Genomic DNA, 12,421 nt, shown 5'->3' with positions numbered 1-12,421 from the left:
CATCTTGCCCCGCGGCCGTTTATATGGAGAATATATGGAATGTATCGCATAAGAAAAATGGCAAAAAAACATTTTATTTTGTATTTCCAATGAGAGTGAATAATTTGTCAATCAGTGCCCCAAACTTTTGTATACTCATGCTGGTCATCTAACAAAATTATTAACATAATCAAAACATGAGTAATGCGCCCGAAAATGGCACTGACCCATCTTGCCCCGCGACCCATCTTGCCCCGCCCCACCCTACCAGTTATCGCCATTGTGATTCCCTATTTGGCCAAAGTGGTTATTTGCAGGGTTATTTGAGATATGTAATTCAAAACTTTGTATCACACCGGTCTGCTAAGTTTCCTGAGAGATGCCAAGCTATACGATGCTATATCGCCGGAATCATAAGAGAACGTCCATAAATTACGTCACGCTTTTTAGAAGGAGGACGGGTTTAGTAAAGTGTGACACCTCATACATAAATTTCAGAGGTCGCATACAAAAAGTGTAACATAGGGGGGTGGGGGAGTTTGAAAATGAGCATTTCTTTTGGGTGACGCAATTTATGGATACTCCCTAACACAAATAAACCTCAAGAAGATCCTAGCAAGCACATGGACAAGATATGGACACCGGAGTTAAAATGGGATTTCCTCAAAATTTTGAAATTAATAATATAAATGACAGCGTTTCACCTTAAAAGAGCCCCATTTGGACTCTTAATTCATATGTTCTAAGATACTAAAGATAATGAATTGTAATATTATCGAATTGCCAGTCCTTTCCCACTGGTTTTTCAACCAGTTTCCTTTCCCAAGAATTAATGACAAGATACGTTTAAGTTCTTGCTACTAAAACTTTCATAATAGATCAAAGCTTGGAAACTTTCTTTTGGGATTTTTTACATTTTTTACGACTTCTACAAAGTTGTTTGGAATATAAAAATACATGTTTCTGCCGAACATAAAAAAAACGCTAACTTTTGAAATAACAAAGTTATTTACAAATTACTGATTTTTATAGGGTAACTTTGAACTCGTCTAACTGCTTTCGGCGCAGAGAACCGTTTCGAATAAAATGAAACAACTGTATTTCTACTATATGAAAATGGCAAAAACTTTATGCAAGTGTATAGACTGTTTCAGAAATTATAAATACACTTTGTTTATTAAATTAAATAAACTGTTCTAATGATTATTACCAACTTCTTTCAGAGTATAGCATATTGTAGGGGGATTAAGGGCATAATGGACACCCGGGGCGAAATGGACACCCCTGTTTTTGCCGAAACCGTTGACTTTAATGTAGAACTTTTAATGCATAAGTGAAAAGGAATAAGTCATTGTTCTATTTTTCAAAAGTACTATTTATGTTCCTTCAAAATAACCAAAATATCATTGAAATTGAAGCATGTTTTTCATATGGTGGATTTCTTATAATTACGAAGCAGCAGCACATAAGGTATTACGAGTGTTTGAGTGTGTCCACCATAAAAACAAGTGAATTGTTAGCTTATCTACATGTATACGCAGATTTAGCAATGGATGAAGTATAACATTTTTGATCAAAACTTACTCAAAATAGCAATTTCAATGCTGTAGTCGATTCGGGGCGAAATGAACACTGGCAATTACGAATGGATGTACGTGCGTTGCATACTGTTAGGCGTTTTAGAGAGTTTGGAAAAATTCAATCCGATTATTTTAGCCCAAAATTTATTTAATTAACTTTGATGTTATGTAAACTCGTCTAAGATGGAGTATTATATCTGTGGTATTGATCTCCGTAGGCAAATTACTTAACAGGTCGATATTATCAAAGATACAGCATAAAATATGCAGAGGTGTCCAATATGCCCCGATGGGTGTCCATTTCGCCCCGTACCTTTCCTGCCAGCCCCAAAAAACAAACGGTTTACAATTCATTATTTCTTTACAATAATGGCATTCTACCTGCTGTGAATGATTGAAATGCGTAGAAAACAAGTTAAAGTTGTAAGCCAACTGATAACATGTTAAGTGTCCATTAGGGTGTCCATTATGCCCCTAATCCCCCTACTCTATAATTTTATATTTCCTTTCAATTGTCTTGGTATTTTTAAGAACAGTCGAGTTCTCTAACAAATAACTTAATTTTTCAAATTTTAATTTGCACAAAGGTGTTTTTCAATGATTTCAACATTATTTATCACTAAATACCAAAAATTACCTAAATGTTTATCACATTCGCTTTCTCAATAATAGACAACTTGCTCAAAATATGGGAAAAATCGATAAAGGCATTTCCACAACATTTTTTCGGAGATCAAGTTTCTTATTTTTTTAAGATTTTCTACGGAACCTAAGAACTATCACACAGTTTCATAGCTTTTCTTAACGCATTAAATCTAAACAAACTTATTTTTCAGCTCCTTCGATCCCTCAGATGGCAAAGCTTGTCATACCATAGAAACGAATGCAGAAGCAGTAATTAAGACAATCGTTTGCTTAACGTTTATTGCTACTGGTGTTGTTGAGAAATTTGAAACAAAAAAATGTATTGAGAAGGTCCGTAATGGTGGTTCTTGATCAAATATTCCAGTAAAAAATACTCTTACCAATCGAGTAATATCTTTTATTATCGATACAGCAATTTTTATAGTGTTTGAAAATTAAATATTTTATCTGAGAGATTTTTTTCTTTTCTACTATGCTACAGTTTTTGACCACTTTGTGCAACTTCAAATTTCAATCATCTAGTTTACAGAGCCCTACTTTTTAACTTTTACCAGAAACATCAAGAAAAATGGTAGGGGTAGGCGGGGCATTATGGACACCCGGGGCAGAATGGACACCCTCAATATTTTGAAATATGCGAACTTTTTTGAACTTTTAATGAATGGATAATATAGTCCATTTGTCTAAAACGTAGTTTCAGGAAAGAAGCATTCGAAATTAAAATTATACTTGATTTTACACGAAAAAGTTGCGTCCTCCGTTTTTTGTGCATGGAAATTATAATTTTCACACCATCTAAAATAAGATTTAGTGAATAATTTATTGCAGGCCGATTAAAACCTGATATTTCTAGAACACATGCAAGAAGTTTTGCTGTATCTACATGCTTAACATGTTTATATTTTCTTCTTTATCATATCAAAAATCAAGTTTGAAAATATATTCTGCTGCCGGGGCAAAATGGACACTCACTTTTTTGAAAGAAGCGGCAAGGGAAAAATATAACCTAAATCACAAACCAACCAAGTTCTTCGATTTCAGTATATTTTCGGTTAAATGTACACTATAGTAGACATAGGGTGAAACAAATTGGTCAAAAAACGACAGCAGTGGAAAATAGTTGTTCTAGGCACAGCTGTACATGCCGACAAAAACGAAGTTTTATCCAAAACAGCCTGAATTTAAATTAACTGAAAAAAAAGGAACTACTTCGGCGTATTATTCATCCATAATAGTTGTTTTGTAATGAAATGACGTTATAGGTGTAAATAATGTACGAAATTCGTAAAAGTCTCATGGTGTCCATATTGCCCCATGGGGGTGTCCATTCTGCCCCGTATGCTTGAAGACGGTCATGAAAACCAAACATTTTTCATAACATTTTTTGAAGTGGATAAATCATTTTTCTTCGTGAGCATTCTTATGCAATAGATGCTAAATAGACTTTAAAAGGATACATGTATCAAAAAACTAAACTTTTTTGACATCTTGCCAGGTAAAGTTGGCAAAAACCTTAGGGTGTCCATATTGCCCCGCCTACCCCTATTATTTGCTTCGTTAGCATGTTTACTATAAGAGCCAGAAGAAACTTTTTTGGATATTGTGCTCAAATTGAAATGGCAGTTATTCGTTAGTGTATTTATAATTTCTGAAACAGTCTACATGCTTTATGTGTTATGGTAAAAAACAATCAATTATCAAATATTGAAATTATTGATTACCTTCTTCATTTAACAAGATAGAATTTCGTAGTATTCAGCAAAATTGTGTATTTTATTCCAATTGTTTAAAAAAATGTATTCATGTTTCGTGGCACATTGAGCGGTGAAATGAGGCGAGAAAAATATCGAATTTATTTTAAATGGGCTCGTGAGAGACAAAAATATGATTTGCATTAGAAACAACATGGGGCTGACATGCCATGAGGGGCAGTATGTTTCATTGCAATTATGTCCATTGAATAGTTTAGTTGCCATGGGCAGAGTTTCACTCTAAGTGAAATTCGGTAAGTAATCATTGAAATACGCAATTTGAATGCAGTCTTCGGCAAAGATGTAGTTGATAGAGTGGCCCAAAAAGTACCAGAGCTAGCTAACATCAATTTCAAAATGCTACGGTCGATTGAATAACATACACCGTTTTCCCATAATAATTCTCTTTCAAATTTTGAAGGGCTTGACTGCCGTGTGCAGCATAGTTGCCCAATGTTAATAAGGATTCATAATAAGGAATGGGACAACTATGCTGTACACGCCAGTTGAGCAGTCTCCATTCTCAATCAAATAAGCTCAAATTTTAGGGCGGAAATATATAACCTGGTTACAATTCGAATAAGCGGCGTGGGATAAAAACGATTTCTCGAATCTATGGGCCCCCAACTGGTCGGTCGTTATTTCCCGGAAAGTCATTTCCCGGACAAGCCACATAATAGACAAAAAATGAGAAATATTCATAAACCATTTAATATTGAGATTTATTATGTGATCTGACTGTCGCTATGCGTAGCAGCCACTACACTCATATACAGTTGCTGTGCATCCAATTACCTACTTAATACAATATAATAAAACAAATCACATTCATCTTTCAAGGCAATTTATCCTGCACGGCCAAATCTATCTCGAAGTGCGGATCGCCAGAGTGTCCGTTGTGCTTGACTTCTTTCAACTTTTCTACGTAATCCACCGGTAACCCGGATTCTATCGCTCCTCGCACAATAATATTCATGTACGTTTTCGACGGCTGCCGCTCAAATGGTCGACCACTTTCAGTACCTTCCAACTTGGGGGGATTCTTCACCAGCTGATATATGCGACACTGGAGCACCTCTCCCGATGGGGTGCGAATGGGCAAAGTCAGTGGCTTGTAGACCTGGTTGTGAACCCCTTCCTGTCTGTCCAGGTCCGGTAGATTTTCCAAATTGATTTGCCAGATGGCTCCCCACACCCGGTGCCCCTTGTCCTCAACTACGGTCGCAGGAGCGCCACGCCAGCGTGCAGCGTAGTGGAAAAAGTCTAGCCTGTAGTCCTGTGAAAAAGGAAGATTTGCCCACCAAACTATTAGCAGAACTAATGCACAGTATTACCTCCAGGTAGCCTATTCCTTTCCGCACTGCACTGGGGCTTTCCATGCGAATCCGTTTCAGGAAAAGATTACTCCCGAAGGCAAAATAGTTGAAGGTACTAGAAGATGCCTCAGTCAGCACCATTTTCGCAGCAGCAATTCGTCGTCGGTATTAAACGAGTGATGATGACGATGTACCTAATTTAATCATATCAGCTATAAGCAGGGCTTTCACTATCTCTCTGTCGTCGACCAACTACGACATCGTAACGTTTGCCAAACACACATACTGTTAAGCCATTATTTTTCAGAAATCGCAAACAACAGTCGCCGATTTTAGCAAATAAAAAAAAAGCTCACCAGGCGGTCATTGTCACAGTCGAAATGGAACCGGTGTGCAAATATATACCTAGGTGCAAAATATCATGTGGCGGTCATTTTACCATTGATAGATGATTTTGACCTCACCTTGTAGTACGACAAAAACCTACGGTAACAAATGATTAGTTAACATGGTGAACACACCAGTTAGCTGTTATCACAATGAAAACATATGGGAACTGCAATCTGAATTTTGCACTGCATTATAAACATATGTATTAGTATGTACTGAAGTACGCATGTTTTTCAACACATCGAAAACAAACGCGATAACCTTTGGTGGGATGTAGGGCTAGGGTGTACTGTATCCACATGAACTAAATATTGAACAGAAAAAAAGCGTCCTTTGAATCGATTTTTACTCAATCGTAATAGGCTAATTAGTCAATAAAAAAGGTAATTTATGCAATTCAGTGTCATAATTTCAATTTTATGTAATTCATTTCAGTACCATAATGGCCATTTTTTCCGAACTGGTTCATTATGCAACTGAAATAAGTTGTATAATGAAAAAAGTTGTATAATGTTCATAATGCAACTCATTTGAGTTGCATTATAAATATTATGCAACTCAAATGAGTTGCATTATGAAAAAAAACCATTGCATAAAATTTTGTATGGAACTCGTTGCAAAACTCGATTTTTCAGCACTCTTCGTATTTATCCAACTCGGCAAGTCTCGTTGGATAAATGTACGACTCATGCTGAAAAAATCAATTATTTGCAACTCGTTACATAAATAACTATTACACCATGTGTCCCTGATATGTAAAGTAGTAACGGTCTACTTTACCTTATTTCATTATGCAACCGAAAAGTGTTGTACAATGCAGCAAATTATGCAACATATAGAGACGAACCAGCCAAGGGCTGAAAGTCTCTTTAATAAAGACAAATCAATCAATCAATTATGCAACACTTTTCGGTTGTATAAGATCCAGTAGGTATATACTGCCCCCATTCGCATAACAGTCCCATATGAATAGGAAATTCAGCAAAGATGGGACTGTTATGCGAGTGGGGGCAGTATAGCCGTTTAGAAAAGACGTAATGCTGTCGGTGGAAGCATAATAACTGTCGCTTGTGCATTTTTGGCCATATTGAGATTTTGCAGCTGAAAACTGGGCTTGGATTCATAATTCTGTGAGGAAAATTAGAATCGAGTTTGAAAATCCTATTTTGTTGATCTGAAGATACAACGCAAGAAGCTTATAGTCAGTGCGCGAGTTGACTGTAGGATTGATTGAGGATTTATTGTTGAGCGTCCTGATGGAAGATCAAGTGGATTCCGAAAACTCTGGCTCGTCATGATGTTGCCGATGGATTGTTGGGGATCAGGACTGACGTGCAGCCGTTGCAGCATCTTTTTGACGATCATCAGGCAAACCAGTGAGATCTTACTGATTTGCTTTGTTTTGATTTAAGTTACACACTTGTAAGTGTATCACTCAACCAAAATATCTTAGAAAGATCATAAACTGAACCTTATGATTCATCAAAAATAAGAAGATTACCGATTTCATTACGAAACTTATGAAGTTTGAATAGTTGAGAATATTATTCATGGAAATATCTTATGAAACACATGAGCGTAACTGAGTCTGAAAATTTTATAATTTTATCTTATATTTCTCATCACTTTGGCTGATGTGAAAAAGTCATAAGGAAAACCTTATCAAATTAGAAGTGGACATGGCGGAGTATGTTGTGAAGGAATCGGCTGAGTTCATAGAAATTTCTCGGCAATCGCGATCTGTAAACCATCGACCAAAAAAACTTCGAGCGAAGATTGTTCCGCACATTCTGAACAGCCCAGCTTTGGGTCACTTACTAATTGGAGAGTCAGAACGGTAAGTCATTTGGAAACAAATTCTATCTATCAATTTTTATTACAATCCTTTAATGTCTACAGAATCATGTTGGCGTCTGCAGCATCAAGCTAGACAACGGCGGCGGCGCCCAGATACCGGAACCCCAAACCCTTGATCGAACCAACAGATTGCACTGTACCCGTCATCGGATCAAGAATTTTATACTTACTTCTGTGAATAAAATCAATTCAAAATAGATAGTTTTCAATTTTACTGAAGCTTTTTAAAAATCACACCGTATCATGGATATCTTCTTCTTCTTTTTCATTCATGCAACGAAAGGACGCCTATGTAAGTCGTCTTGAATCAATTATGAATTTCATATTTATATGAATAGAGATTCATAAGTTAGAGTTATGAATTTTAAACTCAATTAAAGTTTATAGAACTCATATTGAAACAACTATGACTTCCATATGCCAATAGCACAGATAATCATAAGGTTTTCTAACGATTTTTTCCGCAAGGATAACGAATCTCTTAAGACGATCTTATGATATTCATTTTGAGCTTACACTATTGAATTCATAAGGTTAACATTGAAAATTTATAGGGATACCTTATAGCAAAAAAACATAAGGTATTCTTAAGGCACCCTACACACTACTCAAACGGTTTGACCAACATTGACTCCGCCCCCAGGTTGGTGGTTGAGTTGGTGCTGTGTTTGACCGTGTGTGATACTGCTTGACGAACCGATTTGACAGTTCGTCAAACCGATTTGACGGTTGACGGTTTGGTCGGCAAAAATCAAACCAGTTTGATTTTACTCAAACCAACGGTGGGCGGAGCCAATGTTTGACGAACCAATCGTACACTGCAAAAACTGCAAATATTTATTCTATGTGAAAATTCACATTGATCCAATTGACCTTCCCACACATACATTTTATAACCTCAAATATGATCAACATATTTGTTGTCTATGCTTTAGATTATTTCACAAATAGTTGGTATGTGTTAACACCAGTGCTGAAAAATTCATTTCATCATATCTAAATTCAATCACCTACAGCTCATTTTAGAAGCTGAATCTGAGAATATGGTATATGAAAAACTTGTGCGACTAATCCAGTTCTGCAAGAAAGTCACGGAAAAATTGCCATTTTTCGAATATTTAAGGTAAATGTCACGGACTACATTTGAAAAATGCCAAATGATATTCACCGTGAATATCATTGGAATTTTTCGAAGGTAGTCCGTGACATTTACCTTAAATTTTCGAAAAATTGCGGTTTTTCCGTGACTTTCTTGCAGAACTGAATTAGTCGCACAAGTTTTTCATATACCATATTCTCAGATTCAGCTTCTAAAATGAGCTGTAGGTGATTGAATTTAGATATGACGAAATGAATTTTTCAGCACTGGTTAACACCCATAGCAAAAAAATATGTGTGCACACACATAATAACAATGCATGGCATCTGTGTCAGCCGTCCGCGATGTGCAAAGTGAAAACAATGGCGACTGAAACACGTTTACATAAAAGTACTGCAGGAGTTGCAGCTCGTAGTGAGGCTATTTTACTAGCGGCTATGTGCACTTGAGCATGAAAAAAGCCCAAAAGTCTTCCTCAATCGCTGGAAAATGAAAAATCATTGGAAATCTGGATTTTCGAAAGTTTCCACAGTTCGAAACATCACTCACTGGTGGTTAACAATCGACCAACATTTTCGTGCATTACGGTGTCTGGCTCTTTTCAAGTGAGCTCTTGACTTTGTTTTAAAATCAATTCTACAGTTTTATGGATCAAACTTGTAACATCAACCCCCGGTAAAACTTCTATTCTCTAATATAAAAACCATTTGAGCACATCTATTGGTTACATTTGTTATTCTGTATTGTTTTATGTGTAATCACACATCAGAACGATAAATACCAACATACAGTTCGTTATGTGTGTCACACATAAACAATATTTGTCTAGACAAATTGCAAAAATATATGTGTACGAAACATGAAATAAATATTTGCAGTTTTTGCAGTGTACCGTGTGTAGTGTTGTTGCACTCTAAAGAATTTTCACGTTCGATTTACGTGAAATATCACGTAGTTCATCCTTATTCTTAAAACATCAAAAGTTACGTGATATCAGTAACTTTCTCCCGAAAACCACGTCGTGGGCACCGCCCTGTTGGGTCAAACCCACCTTATTTTCACGTAAATCGTTTCAATGCGTTTGTATTGGTGTACTTCCGACGTGGAAGTTTCCGCGAAACGAAAGTTACGTGAAGTTCAGGTGTGCAAAAACAGTTCAATATGGCGTCGAGAAGTAGGTTGACGCAAGAAGTTTCTGTGCAAGTTGCTGCAAGTATTGAAGTAATTTAATTGTATAGGATAACTGATAGTTATTAATGATAAGCAGTTGTATTTTTCTATTTTCAGTAATTTCAGGAGCTGAAATAGGTATCTGACGGTAACGGAGGTCTAGTTCAACAAGTGTTTGAAACGGCTGTACCTTGGGCTTGGGCTGGGCTGGGCGTCAAAACTACGAGATTTGTTTTGTATTATCCAAACTCAGAGAATCGGAAACTTATGTGGATGTATAACTTTGAATACAGGTGTATATTTATTAATCCAAAATAATAAAAAAAAAAAACTGATTAAGTTTTTTTCTTTGTTACATATTGGTATGTACCAGCTTGTAGCGTATTTGAGGAGGAAAGAGTTTTTAAATCCCTATAAAATGCGACGATATATTTATTTAAAGGTAGGCGTTTGCTTTTAATGCTTTTTCATTGCATTCTGGAAGGATTTAAAATCTCTTACCTCTTCAAATACGGTGCAAGCTGGTGCGGCTGCTTTATTTTCATTCCAAAATCATGAATAAATTACGTGAAATTCATGTAGAACTAATCATGTTTTCACGTAAAAGTTACCTGAAATAACAGTATCACTCACCCACATTTCAAGTAAACGATACGAAAAATGCCTGTCAGATTTACCTGATTCATCACGTAGATTAGCGAAGCTGGAATTTGCCCAGCTACCTGACATTCCGGCGGAGGTTACGTGAAAAATATGGTGGACGAAAACTACCTATCTTTTCACGTAAATCGGACGTGAGAATTTTTCAGAGTGTGCACAAACACAGTGCGATTTCAAATGGCGGATGATGTTGGTGCAACCAAAGTGACATGTTGGTGCAACACGATTTGGCAGTTCGTCATGCGGTTGCAGAAACATTCGCTGGTTCGACCAACCAGGGGGCGGTGGCAATGTTGGTCAAACGGTTTGAGTAGTGTGTAGGGTGCCTAAGACATTTTCTAGTTTTTTTGGCCAACACGTGATGAAAACGCCTCACTTGTTGTATGTGCACAGATGTAGTGTGATGTTGCTGAGCGACCACAGAACAGCCGTTGTGTTGTTTTTTATTGCCATTAGAGTTAACCAGCACTCTAAAAAAATTTCACGTCCGATTTACGCGAAAAGATAGGTAATTTTCGTCCACCATATTTTTCACGTAGCCTTCGCCGGAATTTCAGGTAACTGGACTCATTTGAGATTGGGTAATCGACGTGATGATTCAGGTAAATTTGACATGAATTTTATGCAACGTTTACGTGAAATGTGGGTGAGAGCTACTGGAATCTTAGGTAAATTTTACGTGAAATCATGATAAGTTCTACACAGGGCCGGATCTAAGGGGGGGCCCGGGCCCCCACATTTTAGGGGCCCCACAAAAACCTTTTTTGGTAACTAACGTTAGCTTTATTTTTCATATTGCTCAAGTACTGTTCGAAAATAAGGAAAAACATTTTTGGTCACCTCTCAGAAGGGCCTCCACATCCGCTCGGGCCCCGGGCCCCCACAATCCTTAATCCGGGCCTGGTTCTACATGAACTTCACGTAATTTATTCATGTTTTTTTTAAATGAAAATAAAGCAGCTGCACCAACCTGCAACATATTTGAAGAGGCAAGAGATTTTAAATCCTTCCAAAATGCAATTAAAAAGCCGAGGAAAAAGCATTAAAAGCAAAAGCCTCCCAGTTAATAAATATGTCGTTTAATTTTATAGGGATTTAAAAACTCTTGCCTCCTCAAATACGCTACAAGCTGGTACCAATATGTAACGAAGAAAAATCCTAATTAGTTTTTTTATTTTGGAGTAATTAATAAATGTTCACCTACATACAAAGTAATACATCTACATTAGTTTCTAATCGTCTGTGATTAGATAACACAAACCAAATCTCGGGGTTCTAACGCAAAATTTTCGAAGTCCAGCCCAAGGTCCAGCCGTTTCAAACACCGTTCAACTGGACCTTCGATACCGTCAGACACCTATTCCAGCTCCTGAAATGATTGAAAATAGAAAAATACACAACTGCTTATAATAAATAACTATTAAATTACCTCAATACTTGCAGCAACTTGCACAGAAACTCAGCATGCAGTTCTTTCGCCAACCTACTTCTCGACGCCATATTGAACTGTTTTTTCACACCTGAAAATTCACGTAACTTTCGTTTCGCGGAAACTTCCAAGTCGGAAGTACACCAACACAAACACATTGAAACGATTTACGTGAAAAAAAAGACACTACACCGTCTTCAACCAGAGGCTGCACAGACTGAACAATCACTAAACATAAGGCAACGGACAATACGGTACACCCAGTGGACCAGTGAAGAATTTTTCGTTTGACGAAAAGTTTCCTCCGACTGGAGCGGGAATCAAACCCTCACTCCGTGGCACTCACAATACGCCTAAACGACTGACACCGGATTAAAGTGGATTTAACCAAACAGGGCGGTGCACACGACGTAGTTTTCGAGTGACAGTTACTGACATCACGTAACTTTGAGATTTTGAGAATAAGGATGAGCTACGTGATATTTCACGTAAATCGGACGTGAAAATTCTTTAGAGTGAGGTATTTACCAAGACAATTTCTCGTA

At 37.1% G+C, this 12,421-nt stretch overlaps 1 protein-coding gene across 1 annotated transcript; it reads right to left on the bottom strand.

Annotated features, from left to right (window-relative positions):
• Positions 1-4,656: 4,656 nt before the first annotated feature.
• LOC109405475 (gamma-glutamylcyclotransferase) lies at positions 4,657-5,795 on the bottom strand. Its single transcript, XM_019678566.3, has 3 exons — positions 5,628-5,795; positions 5,290-5,465; positions 4,657-5,231 (listed from the first exon to the last, which is right to left on the bottom strand). Exons 2-3 carry the CDS (start codon positions 5,410-5,412, stop codon positions 4,791-4,793), a joined length of 564 nt encoding a protein of 187 aa, XP_019534111.1. The 5' UTR covers positions 5,413-5,465; positions 5,628-5,795; the 3' UTR covers positions 4,657-4,790.
• Positions 5,796-12,421: the final 6,626 nt, after the last annotated feature.

Source organism: Aedes albopictus, chromosome 3 (assembly GCF_035046485.1).
Source record: "Aedes albopictus strain Foshan chromosome 3, AalbF5, whole genome shotgun sequence".
In the NCBI taxonomy this organism is placed as follows: Eukaryota; Metazoa; Arthropoda; class Insecta; order Diptera; family Culicidae; genus Aedes; species Aedes albopictus.
Note: the sequence above shows the minus strand (reverse complement) of the source record. Positions and strands in the feature narration are given on the sequence as shown.

What these genes read in the sequence shown, in the direction of transcription:
- LOC109405475 (XM_019678566.3), bottom strand. Translation starts at nt 5,412, where the DNA reads ATGGTGCTGACTGAGGCATCTTCTAGTACCTTCAACTATTTTGCCTTC. An exon ending in AAGGAATAGGCTACCTGGAG is followed by an intron (nt 5,232 to 5,289) that starts GTAATACTGTGC and finishes CCTTTTTCACAG; the next exon opens with GACTACAGGCTAGACTTTTT.